The 25,398-nt window shown below is 41.1% G+C and overlaps 1 protein-coding gene across 1 annotated transcript; it reads left to right on the forward strand.

Moving 5' to 3' along the window:
• The first annotated feature begins 858 nt into the window (after window positions 1-858).
• On the forward strand, window positions 859-24,148 carry PIK3R4 (phosphoinositide-3-kinase regulatory subunit 4). The gene is made up of 20 exons (XM_027897178.1): window positions 859-921; window positions 1,124-1,905; window positions 3,232-3,365; window positions 3,542-4,124; window positions 5,976-6,110; window positions 7,998-8,219; window positions 9,573-9,746; window positions 10,896-11,041; window positions 12,330-12,533; window positions 13,317-13,518; window positions 15,092-15,291; window positions 16,255-16,465; window positions 16,860-17,025; window positions 17,502-17,666; window positions 19,541-19,752; window positions 20,042-20,173; window positions 21,414-21,514; window positions 21,973-22,061; window positions 22,486-22,594; window positions 23,527-24,148. Exons 2-20 carry the CDS (start codon window positions 1,176-1,178, stop codon window positions 23,695-23,697), a joined length of 4,086 nt encoding a protein of 1,361 aa, XP_027752979.1. The 5' UTR covers window positions 859-921; window positions 1,124-1,175; the 3' UTR covers window positions 23,698-24,148.
• The last annotated feature ends 1,250 nt before the right edge of the window (window positions 24,149-25,398 follow it).

Here is a 25,398-nt window from a genome sequence, read left to right on the forward strand (position 1 = left end):
AGTGACCTCATGCATGGCTGGTGGAAATCATGCATTAGGGTAAATTTTGAGTGTACAGGCACTGGTGTATGGGACACAAACACCATATTTTTAGTAACACATTACAGAGAGTAAAGAAAGAACATGGCAAAGGGAAAAGGCAAAGGGAATGATGAGCAAACTCTGCCCTGGGCTTCTCCTTGCTCTCAAGCACTTTCAGATCAAACAATAAGGATATCAAACAATAAGGATAAGGGGGTTGTTTCATTCTGTCTTTGCAATGAAAAGTCTTTTCCTCAAATTTCAAATACACCAAACCCCTTCGGGACAGACCTAGTAGTGAAGTCACCTAAAAAAGCCTCCCCCAGAGGCGCTCAGTACGAAGCATCAGAAGACCGATGCATGGCAGCTGTTGCCCCATTTGCTGAGAGAAGGTCCCGTCTGATGCCTCCAAGGCCCGTTCTACCAGCACACCCCATCTCCTCCGGGCACCTCCCGACCCACACAGTTTGTGCTGGCTCAGCACCAGGCTCGCAGGAGTGGATACGCTGCACACCCGCACACAGCTCTCCCACTTGACACTGCAAAAAAAGAGACGAAAGCAACTTGAAGACTGTCTGAACCCATCCCCGTTACGCGCATTACGAGCACGTATAGCAAGAAGAAACCCTTCCAGAGAATGTAACCAGCAAGGAGAAGAAAAAAGAAAAAAAAAAAAAAAAAAAAAAAAAGAAGGGTTAATCGGGAGAACACGAAGCCCCACGGCGGGAGCAGGCACAGCGGCAGCACGGCCGGGGACAGCCCGCAGCCCGCTCGCAGGATGTGAGCTCACGGCGCCGCCCCTTCCCCGCCCGCCCCGCCGTGCCGGTTCCGCCGCCCCGAGTCCCGCCCCGCTCCATCCCGCCGCCTCCGGGGCCGGGGGTCCCGGCGCTGCCTGGGCCGGTGAGTGCTGCGGGGGCAGCCCCGCTGCCCTGGGCCCGGCCCGGCGCTGTCCCTGCGGCGGGGCCTGGGGGAGGAGGGAGCGGCGGCGGCCGGGCCCGCCCGGGGCGGGGGGAGCGGGAGGAGCGGGGTCGGCGGGCCCGGGGCGGCGGGGAGGGCCCGGGGCTGCGGGCGCTGTGAAACCCGCGCTGTGTTTGTCCCCCAGGCTGACGCGGGACAGCCCCGGCGCGGTGCCCGCGGCCGGAGGAGCTGCCGCCATGGGGAACCAGCTGGCTGGCATCGCCCCCTCGCAGATCCTCTCGGTGGACAGCTACTTCTCGGACATCCACGACTTCGAGTATGACAAGAGCCTGGGGAGCACCCGCTTCTTCAAAGTGGCCCGAGCCAAGCACCGGGAGGGGCTGGTGGTCGTGAAAGTGTTTGCCATCCAGGATCCGACCTTGCCCCTGACGAGCTACAAGCAGGAGCTGGAGGAGCTGAAGATAAGGTTACACTCGGCACAGAACTGCCTTCCCTTCCAGAAAGCCACCCTGTCCGAGAAGGCCGCCATGCTTTTCAGACAGTACGTACGGGACAACCTTTATGACCGAATTAGTACCAGGCCATTCCTGAACAACATTGAGAAAAGGTGGATCGCTTTCCAGATCCTCACTGCGGTGGACCAAGCGCACAAGTCTGGAGTCCGCCACGGGGACATTAAAACGGAGAACATCATGGTCACCAGCTGGAACTGGGTTCTTCTAACTGACTTTGCCAGTTTTAAACCAACTTACCTTCCTGAAGACAATCCCGCTGACTTCAATTATTTCTTTGACACATCACGGAGGAGAACGTGTTACATCGCTCCCGAGCGCTTTGTCGACGGCAGTATGTTTGCTACGGAGCTGGAAAACATGCGGGACCCTTCCACTCCTTTGGTAGACTTGGCAAATAGCAATCAGCGAACAAGAGGGGACTTAAAACGTGCAATGGATATCTTTTCTGCAGGTACTTGGAGCTATCAGGAGAGACCAATGTGTTGTTTCTGACTGTATAATCCAATGCAGAAAAGATTATTTGTTGTTTTGTTTGATTCTTGTTTGGTTTTTTTTTTGTTTGTTTGTCTGTTTTCTTGTTGTTGATTTGGGGGTTTTTTTGAGGTGTTTTGGTTTGGTTTTTTACAGTGGGCTTAGAGAACAGCATGACAAAAAACTTGTGTATTTTAAGCATAGGACCCAACCCCAAGTATTTTTCATTCACAGAAGTACAGACATGACATAGTAAGCTTCAAAACTTAAGTGCATCACCCTTATCTGAGGAGGGAAATCACAGACTCTACCTTTATGGCTTGACTCTGCTCTGGGAAAGAGGTGGTTCTGCAAGGCACAGACCATCATCTTCTCGTGGCTGAGAAGCATGTGCCCCATGGGACCTGAGAGGAGGAACCAGTCAGTGGTCCAGTTGCCTGGGGGCTAAGACAGCTTTCAGGGTAATTTGGCAATATTGGCTTTAGAAGCCTCATTTCATTTTCCCCACAAGCAGGAAGTTGGAGCAAGCTCCTGTCATAGTCCTACTCGCAAATATTTTTTGGACTTTGACTATGGAGAACCTGTCTTGAGTCTTGGGCTTGTCTCGAGTAGTTTGAAAGCCAAAAGTTTGGCTTCTATTTTTTTCCCTTAAAGTGATTGAAACTATGAATTTAAAGGATATGGTTATTTCATTTTACAAGCTGCTCTTATGGCCAAACTTCCAGGACACTCCACTGATAAAGCAGACCATTGGGAGCAAAGTGCAGGACTGGGTTCTTTGAAGAGGATTTGTATCATGTACATGACACAGGGGAGTCTGTGTTTGGCAGTCATGTGTGAGTGAATATATGCTGTCTCCCAGCATCTGCTGTGGGAGCAGAGGTTATTTCTTTATCTTCTGTAAAAGGGCTGCTTAGTTTTGACCTACTGCCCGATCCATGCTGACTTACCAGCACTCTTCTTCCACGTGACAGTAATTTGGGTTCCTTTTCTGGTGATGTATTTTCCAGCTGGCAGGTGACTGAACTTACTCCCTCATGTTTCCTAATTGTAAACTCCTCTGCTGTTGACATGTTTGTAATAAATTACTTGGGACATATTTCAAAGATCAAGTCTAAAAGCCAGGTTTTGGAACTTCAGATGTTATCTCTTTTCTGCAAATTAATTTGGCAACTCATTTGCCTTATTTTAAATTGAGCAAAGAGTCGTTTAGGGTTTGTTCTCGTCCACATGTAGAAAGCAAAGTGTAAGCATCTGTTCATAATCTTCTGACATCTCTGACTTTTTTTTTTCTTTTGTTCCCCAGGCTGTGTAATAGCAGAGCTCTTCACAGAAGGTGTACCCTTGTTTGATTTATCTCAGCTTTTGGCTTACAGAAATGGCCTCTTTTCCCCTGATCAAGTCCTAAACAAGATTGAAGACCGCTGTATCAGAGAGCTGGTAAGGATGGACTGCAGCATTAGAACCATCTGTGTGGTCTGTTTGCAGTTTATTTCACCTGCTTTGGCGGCAGATTGCGTGTTGTTTGGGTTTGGGCTTTGGGGTTATTTTGTATTACGAATGTCTAAACCTTTAATCTTTCTCTCCTGCTCCCTCCTACTTCTGCCTTTCTCAAGGTCACTCAGATGATTCATCGGGAGCCAGAAAAACGTTTAGCAGCTGAAGATTATTTGAAACAGCAACGTAACAATGCGTTTCCTGAAATATTTTACACTTTCCTTCAGCCTTACATGGCCCAGTTTGCCAAGGAAACATTTGTGTCGGCAGATGAGCGGATATTGGTCATACGTAAAGATCTGGACAACATCATTCACAATCTCTGTGGGCACGATCGCACAGAGAAGGCCGAGGGAGAGACAAAAGAGAATGGGCTGGTTATTCTAGTGTCTGTGATAACTTCCTGTTTACAAACTCTCAAATACTGTGATTCAAAACTGGCTGCTTTGGAACTGATTCTTCATTTAGCACCAAGATTAAGTGTAGAGATTCTTCTGGATCGTATTACTCCTTACCTGTTACATTTCAGCAATGACTCTGTGCCCAGGGTGAGGGCAGAATCTGTGAGGACACTAACCAAAGTTCTTGCTCTCGTCAAAGAGGTGCCACGCAATGATATTAACATTTACCCAGAATACATTCTGCCAGGCATTGCACACTTGGCCCAGGATGAAGCCACCATTGTCAGACTTGCATACGCTGGTAAGAGGACATCCAGTCAAAACTCAAAATCTTGGGCTTTTCTGTATTTCCTTCACTGTTTTCTCCTCTGTTCAAAACCATCATCTAGCTTGCTGTTTCTGTGTCAGTAAGTCTCCCCACAAGTTTCAGAAATGACTGCAGGTAAAGATACCTGTATTCGCTTCAGGTCACTGGTGCAGGTGGTAGTAGCCACTTAATAATTAGTTGACTTATATGAACAGCTGAGTTTCCAGCGTAGATCTGTACCCAAAGTAAATTATTACATTTTAAAATTGTTGACAAAATGTGTTTGCTCTCTGCTAGATGAATTAAGTTTTAAGAAAGCTAATATCCGTTGTCCTCTGTAGTCATGCACGTAAAAGCAACTCACAGAATGTGTGCATGTGCTTTGGGCTAGGGACTGGATGTAGCACACAGCAGGTCTGCTCACAGCTAAGGTAAACATTTAAAGCCTCATGCTCAGGGAAGCAGTCCTGGCTTATTTCCCTGGATGGGCAAGAGTGTAAGGAAGAAGACTACAAGTGGTCTTTAAATAGCTAATTGCATGAACAGGGCTTTCAGATGTGCCCACCCTTTGCTGCTTTTATTAATTTATCTTGACTGGCATTTCATTAGCTCAGAGTGTTTACCTAGAGTGACCTGGCTGAACTGAATAAATTTGAAACTAACTTAAAGTATCAGTGTGCTACTGTGCTTCAGAGTTGTTCCCACAAAATGAAATTTGATATTCAGGGGCTGAAATTACATTATTTGCTGTGTAATAGACTTGATTATACCATAGCAGATGTTTTCTTCATATGTTATTCAGTTATGAGTTCTGCATGGTTCAGGAAGAAGTTTTGCAGTCATGTCAGTATTTGCTATTTACCATGTACTCTTATTTGCTATGACCAGCATATTTTCAGGTGTGTTGTTTTGGGTTTGTTTTTTTTTTTTAGTTATAAATGTAGATTTCCTTTGAAAATGTCTCAGATCATGTTTTTATTTCATTTACTAAGTAAACTGATAAAACTAATACCGAAGTCATTTTATGTTTAATGAATAGAACCAATTGCTTTAGGTGACCTTGGTCAGTTTAAATTTCAAATGAAAAAAATACACTGATACTTTGAAAGGTAGTCTAGCTGAGTTAACTTCTGTTAACTTCTGTTTTTGGAAGTGGTCAGACTACTGACCCAGAGGATTTGATCTGGGCTGTGGACAGGCTCCCTTGGCATGCTGCTGTTGTCTTGGACTACACTCAGAAGAGCTGCTTAAACAGGACTTCTGTCTCGGCATTATCATTCCTATGCCAGCAGTGGCCTGACCCACATAGTACAGCCTGAGTTGCTTCAGCAGCTTCCAAACGGTGCAGAACAGTGCCAAATTGTGTGGCTAGATAAGGTGGCAAATATTCTAAAAGTGGGTCCCAGGGTAATGTAGTTATTCTCTAGGATACATAACCTGGTGTGGTGGTTTATTGTTATTTTGTTGCAGTGTACGAGGTGGGAACCTCAGTTAATTCAGGCTATTTGGCCTTTAAATTCTATCAAGTTATTTAGTCACTAGGTTGAGATTAGGTGGCATTTAGGGCTAGTTCTAGAAGAATTAAATTAGTGTTCGTTACACTTAATATCATTAGAATTTTTCCACTTGTTTACGTGACAAAAGTACTGTGTGATTTGATGTACTTGGTAGCTTTGCTGGGGGTCAACAGAAGTGGGTTGACCAGAGCATGTTGTCTAATCTCAGTCCCATTTGCCCATCATGACAGGTACTGTCAGTGGCTATAACCTCTCATCAGTGGGATTCTCAGACTGCTGTAAACAGGCAAAGTAGAACAATGCTTAACCAAGAAGTTTTCCTTTGCAGAAAACATAGCATTGTTGGCCGAAACAGCTCTGAGATTTCTGGAATTAGTACAGCTGAAAAATCTGAATATGGAAAATGAACCAAATAGTGAAGAAACGGATGAAACATCTCACCCTAGTGATAACTATGACACAGGTAATGTCACTTCTACTTACCTCTCCTGCTTATGGTAGCAAATCATGGGGCAAAACTCCTGGTTAGCACTGGTCCATCTCATCTCTCAGAGCTTAGCTTTCCTGTTAAATGGGAAGAATGCTTTGCCTCGACCACTGTGCGTTACAGCTTCGTGCAGAGAAAGACACCTCTGTTCTGAATGTTGTGAAAGACAAAAAAGTATATAAGTGAGCATACTTTTCATCTCCAAAAGTCCTCAAGGTATTTGACTGTGATGCTGGCGGCCTGGTTGCATATCCAGCTTCACTCACAGTCTCATAAACAAGTCAGCTGCAAAAACACAGCTGTGTTCCAAATGCTGCTTCCGTTGCAGTGGCAGGCAGTGTTGGCTTTGGAAAACACGTCAAATTATGGCATAGTCATAGTACTGTATTTTTCAGTCGTTCTTCCTTGTCTGTTCCTATGCCTGGCAATTCTTGTCTGTCTTTTTGCCTGAAAAATCTGAATGTGTGGATGCCGTTTGGCAGTAACAAAACTTTGTATTATAACTAGTCCAGAGAATGAGTTAAAATCCTAAGGGTGGATTTTCTTTTTCTTTCCCTTTGGAAGGACAGATGGTAATAAGTGACCTGCATGTCATCTCCCGTGCCTTTTAGTGATGCACAGATTCCCAGAAGAATGCTGGGCAAGTCTCCTAAGCTGGAAGAGTTTGTGGTTAAAAACTGTCATTTCTCTTCTGGGCTAAGTAGATCAATCTGTGACTAACCATAGCTGGTAAACATCCTGCACATACTCCATTTTGGAAAAAGGCAATTATCTCTTAACTAGTTGCAGGATGATACTTTAAGATAAAGCAACAACAAATGTACTAAAAACAAACATAAATCCTCCTCAGGTTCCTTCACATAAGGCATGGGGTGCTCAGAATTGCTGAGGAGTGAGAGAGGAAGCCCCATCATGTGGGCTGCATTTCTAAGGAATACTGTCCCCTATCCCTTGAAATAGCTTGGAGATGAAAGGATGAAAGAAGCTTGAGTAGTTCTATTCTTTTTACCCTTTTATAAACCAAGCATGAGAAATTTGAACCCAAAAGGCAATTTTTTCATGTGACTGACAGAGTCATGATAGAAAGCAAATTAGCTGACCTTCCTTCTGACTGCAGGCAAATGGTAATCACCCTTGCAAAGCTGGAGCAGCAGTAACTGAAATTTTTGCTTACTTGTTCGAGAACTTGTCTTGTACCTGTCTTCAGTAATAGCCAGTGCATTAGCAATTCTGTTATTTCCACTTAGTAGAAATATTTTTTTAGTTGCTTCATGGAGAAGAAGCCATAGGCAAGGTCATCTTCAAATTTTTCATCAGTATCATTAGGGTAACTGCAGATATTTAATGAAATTAGAAGTATTCACATTTTCAGGTGTTGTTATGTTCCTCCTGTACACTTAATGAAGTGAATCTGCCTGCCTAACTAAAAACATACTTTTGATCTGTTGTAAGTTCACAAATTTTGAAACTGATAGTCAAACAAACATCTCAAACCAGAATTGCCTTGAAGCATTTTGTTTACTGTTGTGACATTGGTGCTGACTCATTCTGGTGCTTCTTCGAGTCTGCATTTTGTCTATATATAGAATGAGCTAGATCATGAAGTTACAAGTTTAGAATATATTGATCTGAGTAAGAATGTATCACACTTCTCTACTCTTTGGTCTTGTCACCACCTCAGGCTTAGCCTGAAGTCTTCAGTAAGCTCTTGTTAAAATTGTTGAGGTTCTGTTGCATTGCCTGTCTTAATGAGTCGTGTGTTCTTCAGGATGACCTGTCACTGTAACTCCTTCAGCATCAGGCAGTACATGTGCACATATTCCTTCCCACCAAGCCAAAAGTTCATACTGTTGTCCCTTGCAGAGTTGCAAGCCTTGCATGAAATGGTCCAGCAGAAAGTTGTGACTTTGCTAAGTGACCCGGAGAATATTGTGAAACAAACACTGATGGAAAATGGAATAACACGTCTCTGTGTCTTTTTCGGACGTCAGAAAGCCAATGACGTTCTTCTCTCTCATATGATTACTTTCTTAAATGATAAGAATGACTGGCATCTTCGAGGAGCTTTCTTTGACAGCATTGTTGGTAAGTGTTTGGTTTCAGCCAAACAGAGTAGGAAGAAAATAATGTATGTAAATTATCAGTTTCCAGGATATGCAAAAATTAAGTTGTGTAAAAGCCCTTTTTTTCTATATACTTCTAGAATTTATAGGAAAAGACTTTGCTAAATTATAAACTGTAAATGTTTCTTTAGGGAGTCAAGATGAAACAATGTAAATACAAATATGTATTTCTTTGCATCCAAATATTTGATGCCAGCGAGACTGAGGCATTTAAGTTTAGGGTAGATTAACCAAAAAAAAACCACTTTAAATGCTCTTTTTTGTTAGAGTCTTTGCTAAAAGCTACTAATTTAAAAAAAAACTTGCCATAAGTTATGACAAGCAAAAAATTAAGATTTCTGCAAGCTTTCTAGTAGATATTCCCATTAACTTCAGTAGATCTGTTCACATGACAAAAACTTGGTATAGGCTAAAGTTATAACTGGAAAACTATTTTTAGTACCTTAAAACCTTACTTAAAGATTCCTGTCACTTCAGAAAACCTAATAACAATTTAAAAAGTCTTACCAGCGATGACATCAGCTGTTAAGTGTATCTAATGCATCATGTGTGTTGGAAATTATTCCTCGCGACTGTTGCTGAGAGTCAGTGCTCAGGAACTGTGGGTCAAGAAAACTTTCCCATTGCAATACCTGGCAGCAGAAACGGTACCTCAGGTGCATGGCAAGAAAAACAATCATGATCAAACTTTCAGCAGGGCCGTTATGACATGTACCTTCCATTATGACTGGAAGCCCCAAAATGCTGTGCTGGCAAACCCTCCCAAGAGGCGATGCTGATAACTTGTCAGAAATTGTTTAGAAGGAGCAATGGAGTAGCCAAAGCACAGGTCAGACTGTCCTGGCTTCTTGCAAAAGACAGAGAGATGTGAGGCAAAATGTCAAGATAACCTATATTTTTAACTCCTCTCTCAGTATCTGTTCAAAACCTCCACAGAAGAACTCAGATAAAGTTCTGAAATTATATTTTCGTTTTACTTAAAGCTCTTGCACGTCTTTAAAACTGAGCTCTCTAACTCCTACTGAAGTACGTGCAGGCACTGCTGCCTGTAGCTGTGGGCAGATGTCCTTCTGTAACAGTGGCACTGAGGGCATTTCTCTTAACCTGTGCTATTTCTCTCTTCTTCCTCTCTTCCTTTCAGTAACTGGTTGCAAAGTCCACATTAATATGTGGACAAGTATAGTGATTATTACCGTATTAGATTAAAAGTGATAAAGTTATTGTATGTTTAATCTCAGTTCTGATGGGAAGACATAGAATTTTCTGGTGTTTATCAATCTACTTCGGATTTTTATGTGTTCTCTTTTTGTTTCAGGTGTTGCTGCTTATGTTGGCTGGCAAAGCTCATCAATACTCAAACCTCTGCTTCAGCAAGGTCTCAGCGATGCTGAAGAATTTGTCATTTATAAAGCCCTCAATGCTCTTACTTGTATGTGCCAACTGGGGCTCTTGCAAAAGCCCCATATTTATGAGTTTGCTTGTGATATTGGTAAGTTGGAATACTGGAGAACACCTTGTTTTTCTAGTTAAGAAAAAAATCTTAGTACTACATAAAGCTTCACCATCAGCTTAGCTGTCCAGGCTGCTAACCTATACTACTGTTTTAGACTCTACACAAAATTCTGTTAAGGAATTACTGCTAGTTGGACGATGTTAGGGCTCAAACTTTTACAATAATAATTTTGGTAAAACAAATTGGAAACATCTTCTCTGGCTGTATATAGGACAGCAGCAAACAACACTTAGTCCAAAAATTTTCTGCTTTAAGATCTTTCTCTGTTCTACACACCAAGCTGCTATAAAATAAAAATCCTAGTTACTTCTGGTAGTCCATCAGGCACATAACTTGTAAACTCTTACCCATCAGCCTTTGAGGATGAAGGAATTCAGACAAATCATGATTCTTTCTCATCTGATTTCTAACACCATAAAACCCCATTAACTCAATACAACCTTGAATGTAGAGTTGGCCTCTCCTTCCTCATCAGGTTTATCACTTTAATGTAGATGTGCCCAAGATTTACCAGCTATCTATGGAAAAGAAAATACCAACTGATCTTTTGAGATGTAGTCTGCTTCTTCTTAATTGTATGGCTTTTCAAATGTACTCAGAATTTGAGGCAGATGATCTGTTATTATATCTCATTACTAGATACAGACCCTTGTTCTTAAAACCCACATAATTGAGAAGGATTTCTGAGTCTGATGATCTTAGAAATAAGTAGTGAGTCTTCAAGGAAGAGAGGAGAAGGAGGAAGGAATAAAATAATTACTTAAAAACCGAAAAAACCCGAATCACTGGTATTAGGATTCTCTGTATTTGTCTAGATTATGGTCGAGATTTATTTTTTTAATTAGTCTCCATTGCAAATCTGTGGTTGACAATTAGGGATTGAAATGAACAAATAGGGAAAATATGCATTTTGGCAACTGGAAGGAAGCTGAGCAGCGTGAGTGCAGTGAAATCCATGAAATAATTTCTTCAGTATGAGTGTCTTAACCTTGGTGCTCTGCAGGAGAGAAGGCTCAGTTTGGGAGTGATTCTAGTGGAAGGAAATGACATCGCAGGCTGCCACATGGAGAATGATCTCTCTTCTGTAGGAAAGATATATTTTTTAACAGCCTGTTTTCCTTTCAGCACCATTCCTGTGCCATCCTAATCTTTGGATATGTTATGGTGCGGTTGGATTTATCACTGTGGTAGCACAGTATTTGAATATTGCTGATGTCTACTGCAAGCTAATGCCATACCTCCATCCTTTCATCACACAACCAATAATACAGGTAATACTTCAAATAATATTAATGTGAACAAATCTTGACTAGTCATGATTCTTAAGTCTGTCCTGGCCATAAGAATATTGGATTACTTTTTTTTCAGTTAAGGTTAGAGGCGATAGAGGTTTTTGATCTCTGCTGGCAGATTACAGAATGGCCATTGCTTTCCACGTTTGAAGAACTGTTTTCTCTAATTTGTTGCAAAAATGCAGAACATTTCACAAAGCCTGAAATCAACAAGTACATTTTTGGTTCAAGCCTTTTCTGCCTTGTTTACAATCAGACTCTTGTAACACTGTGCTAGTTTATAGAGTCTAGGAGGTGTGAAGTGTTGGCTGTGAAACAAGTGGGTTTATGTTCTATGCTTTCATCTATAAGGCTGAGTGTTCCAGCCCTGCCTCACTAATTCATCTGACTGTGGGCCTGACCCTCTGAAAATGTGAACAGTCTGTTAGGTAGCAGTTATCATGCCTACTATTTCAGCAGCAACACTCCTGAGCTGCAGTGTTTTGCCAAGGGCAGAGTATTCAGCTTGAATTAAGTAATTTCATAACTGCACATTCCTAGGAATGACCTGCATGATGCTGATAATATGACCATATAGGCATCTTTGCATATAACTTTAGGAGCTGTAGACTGCATCTCTCAGGAGTTTAAATGGATAAGAAATAGTTGCATTACTACACTGAGAAATGCAAGGTTTATTTTCTTCTAAACCTTGCAGGTGGTAACTTCACTAAAATAACGTTTTTCCTTGTTTACATGTCCTTAGTCACCTTGTGCTGTGTTTTAGGAATTGATTGATAAATTTGTCTTTTTCACTTCCTGTTTCATTTTAGTATAAAAATAAGCAAGTAGGGGGTAACATTAAGTTGGATTGTAATAAAGTTCTTGCTCTGGAATAATTTTGAAGCTGTTTTTCATGCAGACAGTAAGCTGTGAGAAGCCTGTTATAGGAATGAGGGAACAAGAATGGAGAAAGTCTCATATGACCAAAACACGTCTAATTTTGAAGAAAGGAGACAAGCTGAATCTGTATTATTGGTATAATGATGTGCAATAATTTTGAAGTCCTATGTGATTTTCTTCTTACTTGAAAGCTTGAAAGCATCTCTCCAGGCCTGAACTGGAAACTGGTTTTTAGTACATGCATTCAGAGGAAGAGATTGTTTTATACATTAACATTTGCAGTTGTTCAGTTATTGCAGACATAAGATGACAGTGTTTGCTGCTAGAGTTCCTCATGTTTATATGGATATCATCATGTGGACTGGCGTCTCCTTTTGAATTGCAGGTAGATAAAGAAATAGTCCTGCTAAGTGTGCTTAAAGAGCCTGTCAGCCGTTCCATATTTGATTATGTCTTAAGATCAAAGGACATCACAAGCCTCTTCCGACACCTTCACATGCGTCAGAAGAAGAGAACGGGAGCTCTCCGTGACTGCCCGTCCCCGGAGGACCCTGCCATTGCACAGCTGTTGAAGAAGCTCCTTTCACAAGTAATTGGTTTTCATTTGTACTTTGAAAGTCAGGCTGGAGACGCTTGGGCTCTGTACACCTCCACAGACCCTGACCTTGCAGTTGCTGCCGTGAGGGACTCCCAGTCTGAGGTTCTGATCCTGCAAACCATTAACTCCATTGATTTTGGTAGATGCTTGTGTGACAAGAAGCTCAGAAGTTAAAGGTTTTAAAAAGATCTGCCAGATACAGTACAACCTAAGTCTTGAAAAAATGTATGTCTCAAATTTCTGCCACATCTGTGATGTGGCAGCATTACAGAACGTTGCTGTGCATTGTGCTGGATAGAGGAGTATGCATTTGTCAAAGAGCTAGACATGGAGTGCCAAAGGCAAATGGGGCTGGAAAGTCTTGAGGCTTATTATGTGTGAAGGGGGAAACATAAAGAATCACACAGGGAAGTGAGAACTGGGTAGAGAAAGGACTGTAGCTGAGTGTGGGTTTTTTCCCTATGGCCTGTGGGGCTGTAAGCATGGTCTAGGTGGCAGTTAAGCAGATTGCACCAGACAGTGATCCAGCATTAAATGCTGTTCTGCCCTTTCACTATTCTGAGCCCCGTTCCCTAGGACAAAAGATATTCTTACACTACAGCAGCTTACCTTATGTCTTGTATGAGCAATGGGCTGATGCTTTGAATTCTGGGGATGTGCTCTCTCCTGTCACTTCTGAGCCAGTCATTAATTTTACTGCTTCTTAAATCTTCGTGCCTTGATGCATGTTATTGCTCAAAAATAAATAATATTACTTTTTCTTTTATTCTGTAGGGGATGACTGAGGAGGAAGAAGATAAACTGTTAGCACTGAAAGACTTTATGTTAAAATCAAATAAAGCTAAAGCCAATATAGTGGATCAGAGCCACCTGCATGACAGCAGTCAGAAAGGGGTGATTGACTTGTCAGCTCTGGGAATAACTGGGAGACAAGTGGATCTTGTTAAAACAAAGCAGGATTCTGATGACAAACGTGGTTAGTATATTTCATGGTCTCTATACATGAAGTTTGGTGTTTTTTTCAGTGTGTTCTCAGTATTTCAACATACATGACTATCACCATCCCCACTGGGTTTGCAGTAAGAAAATTATTGCTGCTTCTTGAAATATGAGGTGGCAAAATATTCTCAGGATCATTGAAAGAGGGAGATTTTTTTCCCCTGAGAATATTTTAAATTATTTTGACTGCATTTGCAGTAGTAAGGTGTGCCAGTTCAGCTGGTTGTGACAAACAGGACTCTAGTGACTCATGGCAACAGGGTAAATGTTGAAGGCTACATTTCTCCTCTCTGTTTCTTCTCAAGAAGTGCTGAGCTCTTTTACTGTGAAAATCCTGGATATTTCCTTGAGGTAACCTGGAGAAAACTGAAAACTCCTCAGGCTGCCACTGAGGAGCTGCCAACTGTTGCTCACCTAGCAAGTACATGCCTTTTGGCCTTAGGGTTCTTCAGCTTCTCATCCACTCCCATTTAACTTTTTTGCCTACTCTTCTTTCAACTCCAAAAACCTCTTACATTTCCTTGTTCAACTTTGAAATCCACTTGCTATTAATTATTCCAGTTCTCTCTACCCTCAAAATTCTTCTTTTCCAGGCAGTTTGAGATTCCTCTTTGCTCTCTGAAGCTTGTAAGTCCCTCCTCTGTTACATCACTGATAGGTTCTGTGTTTTTAGATAAAAAAATACAGAAATACCTGCAAACCATATAGCTATTGCCGTCGTATTTCCAGAATTGGGATCCTTGTCTGCAAATGTTTTGCATATCATTTTAAAGGAAAGTACAGAAGTTTAGGATTTTTCTTTTTTTTTGCATTCTCGAATGAGGAGTCAATAGGATTTAAAAGGTAGTATATATGGAGTCTGTATTTGAACTGACTTGTTTCACCCAAAACTGTGACCCTCAAAGTCTTCATGCCTTTAATTTTCTTCACTGACTTTGTCCAAATTTAATTTGGATCCCATGTTTTATTTTTCTTTCAATATTTTACAGTTTTAAGTGACTCTAAAGGAATCCTATTTACAGAGATAACATTCTTGAATCTACAGGTGATGATGCAATTGTGATGGAAAACTGATTGTTTTTGGCACTAGCAATGATTTGCATACTGTGCTATTAAAAATTCATCCCTGATGTCCCTGCTCATTGCAGGGTTGGACTAGATGCCCTTTGAAGGTCCCTTTCCACCCAAACCTTTCTATGATTCTATAAGAAAAATTTATCATATGGTGCAGTCTAACCCTGCAGCCTTCTAGATGTGAACTTTCCCTATAATGAAACAATGTATTGCATGAGTCAGCTGTAGGATTAAGAAGGTGTGAACACAGGTGGCAAGTGCTTTGTTTTGTTTCCCTCATAAATCCCTGTCAGCTGACCTCAACAACCTAGCACCAGGTTTTCTCTGTATATAAATGACAATCTGGCATGTAAACCTTGGACTTTTGTGTAGTCTCACAGTAATGAGTAGCTTGAGTGAATGCTGTCATGGATAATGTTGGGTGGGGTTTTTTTTCTTCTCCTTCTACCTCCTCCCTCCCTTCAAACTGCTTATAGCTAGAAAACATGTAAAGCAAGATTCAAATGTAAATGAAGAATGGAAAAGCATGTTTGGGTCCTTGGAACCAACGAACATCTCCCAGCCGATATCCAAAGGACATGGGCAAACTACTGATCCTGAAGCCATCCAGGCTGGGAAACCGCTTCGTTCAGAGTCCTCAGCTGGCATTTGTGCCGCTTTGTCATCCTCTCCACAGGTATATCTGAAAAATACTACGTTCTCATCCTAAACTGAAATGATTCAACTGCTTTAGAGTCAAGTGGGACCATAGAGATATAGTGTTCTTGTTTGGAGGTTATTTAACATTGGTCATGCTACTGCCAGGCATCTTCTCAGATGGCACCAGAATTGCTGACTTTTAAGTTCTTATTTTTAAAATAGGAACTGAGTGAGGATTGAAGTAAGTTTAGTCTCTTGAACGGAAGAACTTCACTAAAAAATAGGTACTTTGCACAAAAAGATGGGGCTTTGTAGGCAGGGAAGGCTTTTCTGGCAGGGAAGACTTTTCCTCAAATTGCATGTGCTGATATGTGTTGTGAGGAAGAGAAGAGGTGTCGTGATTTTAACCTGGAACTGGTGTATGGCATCACAGCTGCATTTAGACATCCTGTACCTGTAATACTTTGCACTGACTACAGAAGGATAGGCTGGAAGCCCTGCAGCCTGTGGAGGCATCTCTCAACACCGAACACTGTATTGTATTTGGGTTCTAGCTGGAGATTAACTTCTCCTGGTTTTAAATGAGGGTCCACTTTGAACTAAGGGGGAAACAATTACACTGTTGTTTTTTAAAGCCCAATATAAACAAATAATCATTTGAGAGCTAATCTGTAATTCTGTCAGTCTTGAGAGCAATAACTGCTTCTGTAATAGTCACATTAAGAGTTGTCCTCAGCATATTACAGTTTCTCCAAAGAGAATACAGAACACATGAGGCAAATGGCAGAATAAGTGGATGGTTAATCATTTTTATAAATTTCACTATTTTTAATTGTTTTCACACAGGTATGATTTTTTTAATGCTAACTCATTGTTATTTGATCCAATAAAAAAGATTTTTCTGGTTTTATCCGGTGTGCGTGACCCAGAAATCTTAGGAGCCGGATTTATGTGTGTGTAGAATGTAAGGAATATATTTGTAAGTGCTGATCTCTTGCAGGCATCTGATGGAATGGTTGTTCAACCCAGGAAACCAACCATGCAGGCCCTGAGCAGCACAGCATCCCCATCAGCACACCAGTTACGCATCACCACGTGCAAAACTGAACTTCAGCAGCTGATCCAGCAGAAGCGAGAGCAGTGCAATGCAGAGAGACTTGCCAAACAGATGATGGAGAATGCTGAGTGGGAGAGCAAGCCCCCACCTCCAGGTATGTCACAGTCCACTGATACATCTATAGATGAATCTATCTATCTATAGATATATATATAGATATAATTTGAGTAAAAACATCATTATCTCATGGAAGAAATGCAAGAGATGAGGAAAAGAGGAAATCATTGGTTTAGGAAATGTGCCTACTATGCAGAACACCTCTTTGAGAAAATACATGCGTGACTTATTGTCTAATTTAGAACTGAGCAAGCTGGCTTTTGCCCTTAATATTTAAAATGCCTTAGCTCTGTGTTTTCAGTGCTGTCTATGTTTTGTAGCTGTAATGACTATATCCTGATATAGTTGTTGGTGGATCGATCTAGGGGGGACTTTCATGTTCCTAATTAGGTTGTGAAACCAACACTTTATGGTTTTGTTTTTCCCTGTAGGATGGCGTCCCAAAGGATTATTGGTAGCTCACCTTCATGAACACAAGTCCGCAGTGAACCGCATTCGGGTCTCTGATGAACACTCCATTTTTGCCACTTGCTCAAATGATGGTACAGTGAAAGTCTGGAACAGCCAAAAAATGGAAGGAAAAACCACTACAACCAGGTAGCTTTAAAACTCATGGGATTTAGGGGCTGCTGTTTTAGAAGGAAAAATAAAGTAGAGCAGAGAGCAAAGTATGAATCACTTGTGGGTGTTCTGGAAATATCAGTAAGGAGATATACTGGTGTTCCTCTTGGCTTGCAGCTATAAAATATTAGATTCCTGCTTCAATTAATTAATAAAGAAAAAAATCCCTAGAAAATTCAAAGAGACTGCTTTGCAGTCATAGTAATTACAGGCTTTTTGATTTAACTTCTGTACATATATAAATATATTCTTGTGTTGCTGTTTAAAGCCAACACTGGCTTTGTTGTTTTCTGATTTTAGAACACTTATAAAATGTTATTTTCAGGGCTCTCTCAAGAGCCATTGGTTTTAAGTAGGTGTTTGAGAGAAGTAATTACATTTCTTTTTAAGTGCCACCAAAAATATCTTCTTTTTGCTCTCCCCCTCTCTCTCTCTCTCTCTGTATTGTTTAGATCAATTCTGACATACTCTCGGATTGGAGGACATGTAAAGACACTTACATTCTGCCAGGGCTCACATTACCTGGCTATAGCTTCAGATAATGGTGCCATCCAGCTTCTCGGTATTGAAGCTTCAAAGCTCCCTAAATCTCCTAAAATTCATCCAATACAAAGCAGGTACGTACTCAAAGCAGTTAAATCTCCCCACACACAGAGCTCAAGCTGTCAGTATATTCCTCAGTTAGATCCTTTAATTTGCTCTTGGCTTCCTGCTGGCTGAGCCCAGGCTGTACTAGCAGGCTGTAATCCCTGATCTTATCCTGCTCCATAAAGAAGTGTGTAGACCTGAGCATTCTTAGCTCTAGGTTACTGGTGCTTCCTGTGTCACTGAAGTCGTTATGAGCTTGAAATATTCAGTCTGAATAGTTCTCAAGTCCTTTATTTATGCACCGGCTTCATTAGTTTCTTACCTCCTTTGTTACAATTTTAATACTTAGAAAGTAATTTAGAAGGTTTTTTACAGGTCATTAGATAAATGTGATTTGGCCTCAGACCTGCAGTTTTTTTTTCCCAGGCTTTTAACGTGATAAGATAGCAGAGATAACAGTAATGGGATACTATTTTGGGGAGTCTTTGGGGCTGGTTTAGCTCTTTCTTACCTCCATATGAGCATTTTTTGAGTAATTGGCACAGATTCAACAGCTTAATCTTCCAGCTTGGGTGAGGGACATGTCCAGGCCTCAGCAAATCCAGCAACTATCTCAAAGATCTCTTTACTGTTGAAAGTAAAAGTAAGGTATCTGTCTCAAATGTCCTCTCTTATTTATGTTCAGAAATTAAATAAGCTAAATCCAGTGGAGATGGAAACTACAAACCAGATTTTCCCTTTTGGTATACACTGCATTTGTGCCTGAAGAAGGTGTCAATTTTGCACACACAATAAGTGATTGAGGACAGTGCTGGCTGTATAACGTGAAGAGGGGGTGTTCCTGCCTGTAAACTCTGGGTAGATAAATACCTGAAACTTGGAGCATGAATCATAGAATCATAGAATCATGGAATGGTTTGGGCTAGAAGGGACCTTAAAGATCAGCTAGTTTCAACTCCCCTGCCATGGGCAGGGACACCTCCCACTAGATCAGATTGCTCAGGGCCCCAACCAGCCTGGCCTTGAGCACTGCCAGGGATGGAGCATCCACAGCTTCTCTGGGCAGTCTGTTCCAGTGCCTTATTGCCCTTACAGGAAAGAATTTCTTCCTAACATCTAATCTAAACCTGTCCTCTTTCAGTTTGAAGCCATCACCCTATGTCCTATTTGTAGAAAGTTCCTCCCTAGTTCTCTTAGGAACTTTTTTCTTAGTTCTCTTCAGGTACTGGAAGTTGCTATAAGGTCTCCCCCAAGCCTTCCCTTCTCCAAGCTGAACTACTTTAACACTCTCAGCCTGTCTTCATAGGAGAGGTGCTCCAGCTCTCTGATCATCTTCATGGTCCTCTTCTGGACTCGCTTCAGCAGGTCCACATCCTTCATGCTGGGGCCACAGAGCTGGGCACAGTATTCCAGGTGGGGTTTCACAGTAGTGGAGCAGAGGGGGAGAATAACATCCCTTAACCTTCTGCCCACATTTTTTTTTTTATTCTTTTGTTGTGGTTGGCTTTTTTGGCTGTGAGCACACACTGCTGGGTCACATCGAGCTTCTTGTCAGCCAACACCCTCAAGTCAGTCTGCTCAGGGCTGCTCTCAGTGTATTCTCAACCCAGCCTGTATTTGTGCTTGTGATTGCCCCAGCCCAGGTGCAGGACTGAGAGACCCAGAGCAGAGAGCTATGTTTAGCTTTGCAAAGAGCTGCTGACAGCCTTTTACTAGCCTTGCAGTGGAGAGATCTGAGAGAGCACAAGCATCCATTGAACTAAAATTGGAGAGTTGTTTCTGGCAGGTGCCTTGAGAAGTGACAAGAAGAGGAAAAAGCTGCTCAGCATAAGCTATTGGAAGGAGTCTTAAACTTGGGAGGAGTCATACCTGTTTCTAAATTAGTTTTTTTCTTTTAACCCAGGTCCTTAGATCTGAAGGATGATGGCTGTGTGGTAGACATGCATCACTTCAATTCAGGAGCCCAGTCAGTACTGGCTTATGGTACAGTCAATGGATCTCTGGTGGGATGGGATTTGCGATCTAGCAGCAACGCCTGGACACTGAAACATGATTTGAAGTTAGGCCTCATAACTTCATTTGCTGTGGACATACACCAGTGCTGGCTGTGTATTGGTAAGCCTGCATTTCTTGGTAGTTTCTCTCTCTTCCCTGTCCCACCCCCTTCCTGCTAGTTTTCTTTTACAGTAACTATAGCTGAAACTTTTGCTTGATCTGATTTTATTAGCATATGCCTTTCTCAAATAAAAGGAAATAAATACCTTCTAATCTGTTTTTGGGAAGTATTCTGTCTGCTAAGTACTTGAGACTGAAGTCCATCTCCCTAGGGAGAACAGAGCACAAGGATATGGACAAAAAACTCGAGTATTTATCCCTCTGACTATGGAGAGCTTTTTCTCACCAGGAACAAGCAATGGTACGATGGCATGCTGGGACATGAGGTTTCAGTTACCCATCTCCAGCCACTCTCATCCTTCCAAGGCCAGAATCAGACGCCTGCTCATGCATCCTGTGTATCAGTCCTGGGTAATCGCAGGTAAAAGATGTTCTTAAACTTACCTCACAATCGCCAGAGGTACGGATTAAAGCAGCTTTTGGTTCAGCTTCTGCTTCAAGCCCTGCGGGGAGTTAAAAAGAAAAAGAAGTAGCATTGAGGTGTTCTGAAATTGAGAGACAGGCTTTACAGTTCTCATCTTGGGAGGATTGCAACTTTCATGAGGGGCTATCCCTGTGTACTGTCTACCACATTATAAGGACAAAATAATATGTCACTTTATAGGGACAAAATCTTATGAAAGGTTAAACTCAAACTCACGACATACATTGAAGTTGATAGGAATTCTCCCACTGCCTTCTGCAGAGCAGAGACTGAAGGTTGTCCCATTCCAATTCCCACTTGAATCTAATCCAGCCATGTCATGGGTTAGAGCTTTCAAAAATATCCCAAGATTCCTCATCTGGTATGCATGCTCACAGCTGCTTCACCCTCATTGTTGTAGCACTGTCATATACTTCTATGTGTTTGTGTCAGGAGCATGTTCTGAAACAGACAAGTAGCTTAAACTAATCTTACAATAATAACAAAATTGATTAAATTGCTGTAAAATGAGAGTAATTTGAGTTTCCTATTTGACTTGATTCTTAAGCTTCACTTAGTTATTAACCATCCTGGGAGATAAAACAAATTTCTTGAAAATACACACAAATAAAGCAAGCTTCCTTGTGCTTTTTACTTCATTTCCTCCCTGCTAAAGACTAAAAGAGTGACAGTGTTCATCTTCTGAACATTATTAAAAAGCCCTTGCCTGCTAGGTTGCTGCCAGGCATATAAACAATCCCTTGAACAGAATTCTTTGCATGTCCATGAGTGTGGAACTTCACTGTAGTTAGTGAAGTCTGTACCTTCGGATAGCTGTCTTACCTGCACAGGAGTATCCTCTGAAGTCCCTGATGACCATGCTGAAAAAACCATCCAGCCTTCTCAAAGAAGTCACCTAGGGAGGAAAATGAGGTTTTTATACATTTTTAAAGGGGGTAGGCACTAAAGCAGGTGTCATTTAAAATTGTTTAAATTATGCACTGATATTAACTGCAGCGAAGCTACTTCCAAGCAGTAAAACCAAACTGCTAAAGCAAGATGAACACAAGTGCTGCAGAGAGCAAGTGGAGAACATTTCTTTGCCATACTCTCTATGTGATGTCAGTAGAACAAGTAGCAAGAGCCAACCAACCTGTTTGTTTTATATTTTTTTGCACTGGCAATATCTTCCCTGAAGCTGTTCAAGGCAACAATGAAGTCTCCATGTGGGATATGGAAACTGGCGATCGACGCTTCACTTTGTGGGCCAGCAGTGCGCCACCTCTTTCAGAACTGCAGGTCTGGTCTCTTTCTTTTCCAGTTTCTGTTGAGTAGCAGAGGCTAGAACAAGCTTAGACTCCACACAGGGAGCTCTGTGATCTAAGCTAGTTTTCTGTTGTATATCTGTCCCTTAATGCCTTCATACCTAAAAATTTAAGCATCCATGTGCTTTTCAGTATGATTTGCCTTCCTGATTCTTTTAGAAATAATCTCTCTCATTTGCCATCATTGAGAATGTAATTTGTATGATTCATAAAAGCCATTATGGAGAGTTAAATCTGATGCATTGCTCTGTAAAATGTAAGGGAACAATTTACATTAATATATTAAGATGTGGCCCATTAAAGTGACTCGGTATTTGCCAGAAAGGTTTGGAAATTGGGTGGATGAATGCGGCAAAGAATACATTCCCTTTCTAAAGAATGGCAACAGCTGTTGGTGAAAAATTACTTTTATATATTCCTTTTCCCTACTAGCCTTCTCCTCACAGCATCCACGGAATATACTGTAGTCCAGCATCTGGTAATCCCATATTACTGACAGCAGGCTCGGATATGAAAATAAGGTAAGAAAACTAACAACTTCCTTTTTTGTCACCCTCCCCTCTGCCCCTGCTGGTGTACTAAATTTTGCCAAGCATTGCCTAAGTAATCTCCAAGAAGTCAAATCAACAGTGCTGAAGATGTGTTCATTGGTAAGCATCGGTGACCTAAGGGAAATGTTTTCAGCAAAAGGACTGCCAAACTTGGTGCTTCTCTGAAACACAATGTGTTTCCTTCTGTAAAGTTCTTGACAGGCTGCATGACAAGAAAACAGTTAACTCATGTGAGCTTGATATGAGTGTAGATTTCTCTGCATCATTTATTTCCAGAAAGCATATAGCATTTGTGCCCTCTCATTTTCATCATAAGAGTAAGGCTGCTTTTAAGCAGCTGCTTTAAACTGACAAAATTGAATATCTCACCTTGATTTTGTTTCTTTGTGTTTAGGTTTTGGGATCTAGCCTATCCTGAGAGATCATATGTTGTTGCTGGAAGTTCTAATTGCCCATCTGTTTCCTACTACAGGAAGATAATTGAGGGCACGGAGGTAGTTCAGGTACTTTGCTTTGTTTGATAGACACCTTCTCTGCTTGCCTTTTAGATGGCCCCATGGATTATATTAATTACATGATGGTTTTAATTATAACTCTCCTGCCTTTTATGGATGGTGTCAGCATTGCATTTTCAGGCAGTTGGGAAGAACTTATTTTAAAAGAAAAATGTCGTTTGTTTTTGACAGAACTAGACTCACCAAAAACTACTTACACACAGAAGCCAGAATCTCGTGATTCTTTTAGAATATTAAAATTAGAGTTTTAGCACTTTTGGTTTTGATCAGTGTTTGGAATGTCTTTTGTGTAGCATCTTAGCAAGGAAATGTGAGATGTTCTGGTACCAAAATAATACAGTAACTGAATGCTGAAGTTTTTATGACATCCCTCAAAGTGACTTTTTGGAACTGGCAGTGTTGCTAGTTGTTGAATAGCGCAATGTTTTGTTTCAGTTCAATGGAATGAATTACTTCAAAGGTGACTAAAAAAATAGTCAGTGGGGCTCTACCCCTATGTACGATGATATTTTAGTGTTTCATCTGAAGTTCTTACAAAATTGCATCCATGCTATTGAACCAGTTTTTATAAAAATCCTGGAGAGGCAAGATGTGAGTGTTGCTGTAGCTTTTCCCCCCTCCATAGGAATATCAAATCTTAGCATAATTGAAATGAATCTAAGAAAAAGACATTCTTTCCCCAATCAAAGAGCTGTAATGTCAGTTCACATTAAGATTAGGTTGTGTGTGATGAAAAGAAATGAACCAGGGGGTAATCCTGATAAAACTATCAAAGGGTATGAGGTTTTATGTTTGGGCATTGTTTGTTTGATTGCTTGTTTGTTTGGAGAGGTTTTTTTGGTTTCCTTACACGAAAAACCTAACATGTGTGACAGTTTCTCTTTGCAAATATTCACCTTTCTCGCTTTGTTTTTATACAGGAAATTCAGAACAAGCAAAAGCTGGGGCCCACTGATGAGACCCCGCGGAAGGGTCCAGAGTCTCTCCCAGTCGGACATCATGATATTATCACAGATATCGCAACTTTCCAGACCACGCAGGGGTTTATAGTAACTGCGTCAAGGGATGGAATTGTTAAAGTGTGGAAATGAAAGTTGTATTAATATATAGTATGTAAATATTTGTAATAAAGAAATAGTGTTATAATGAAGTTTTCAAGGACTGTTTCCAGTTAATGGAATAGAATGGACTTTAAAGACTATAAAAGTGATGATAAATTCGGTTACCTGTATTCTACCACCCTGTTATCACTTCTTAATCACTTCTTATATTAAAGTTTTTTGGTATCCACAGCATTTCCTTGAGATACCAAACAATATATGAAGAAATTACTTAGCCTGGTTTTGACTATATTGTTCTTCAAGAATCTTTCTGAAAATTATTTGAAGATGTCCCACATTACACATTCTAAATGTGCACAAAGTACAAGTACTTCAGTGTCTGACTGCTCCTATGTTGAATCTGAGAAATGAAATAAGAACCAGTGCACTAATGTCCCTGTACATTCTAATAGCTATAATAAAGTCCACTTGAGCTTCCCTCCTTGGTACTCGCGTTTCTTTACATCCGTGGTTCCTCTGCAGTGATTCCATTTTCTCAGTTGCCAGAGCTGTTAATTGTCATTTGAGATCAGCTTAACCTTGTGTCAGATTCTCAGCTGTCCTTTGACAAATTATGGCCTTGATCCCCAGCTGTGGCTTGCATCCACCTTGCTTTAATCTCGAGTCTAATGCTAAGCTCTGCTGTCCCAGGAACCTAAAGTAGCACTACCAGGACAGTGTTCTCTGTCATTCAGTATGGATATCAAAAATAGCCAAAGCACAAGCTTTCAGCAGGAACTATTTTCTCACTGTGCAATATTCATATAAGAGGCAGTTCTGGAGATCAGAAAGGGGCAGTAAACTTTCTTACCAGTCTTACACTGTCTGATCCAGTTTTTCAGATTTCCAGATCCTTTTCACTCTCCCTGTTAAGTTTTACTCGCTTATTCCTTAGCTGCTGTTCCAGATTCTGCTTTTCCCCTGGAAACAGGTGCTGCTTTTCCCCTGGAAACAGGTGATTCACCCCCTCTCCGATGGACTCAGAAGGTCACTGACAGCAAACATCACTAATTTGACATAAGTTTCTTCAGTGTAGCTGGAAAAAAAGTGGATGACTACTTCTCTATGGAGTGTCTGATGGAAGCAAGGAATGTTCTTGTGAACTGGATTCTTTGAAGAGACAACACATGAAATAATGACTTGTTTAACAAGAGTCTCAGAATTCACTGGAAAAAACTCTAGCCACTTTTTGTTAGAGCGCATTACTTGGGTAATTTAGTGTAGCAGGTAGACATTGCCCCAAGTGTAATATGTTCAAAAGAGGAAGTGAGCTCAAGAACAGCGTGACATTTCTTTGCAGACCTTATTATTTCTACTCTCTGTTTAGCTGAACAAAGTTTTCTATTTGCTTGTGTAGAGGAGCTGATAGCTGTCCCTTTATCTTGTATGAATTCAGGAATAAGGTATGTTTTCTCAGTCCACTTGTATTGCAGATTAGCAAGGAAAAGGGGGGTAAGTCAAGCTTGTTCTACTGCTGTATCCATTTTCTGTGCAGTTTTTAACAAGGCCTTCTACACTTGGTGAAAGGAATCACCTCTTTGGCTGTATTTGCTGGTTAATGGTTTTGCCCACTGACAAAATAGTTTGATGAAAGAAAAACATCAAGTTTCATTTTCAGGTATTGTGCTCCATTGAGACCAAAACACAGAACTCTTGAATGGTGGGTATAGTATTAAAAAAGAATTTGCAATA

This window comes from Empidonax traillii, unplaced genomic scaffold (assembly GCF_003031625.1).
Source record: "Empidonax traillii isolate 1590-97213 ecotype Southwest subspecies unplaced genomic scaffold, ASM303162v1 scaffold19:size3308961, whole genome shotgun sequence".
Lineage (NCBI taxonomy): Eukaryota > Metazoa > Chordata > Aves > Passeriformes > Tyrannidae > Empidonax > Empidonax traillii.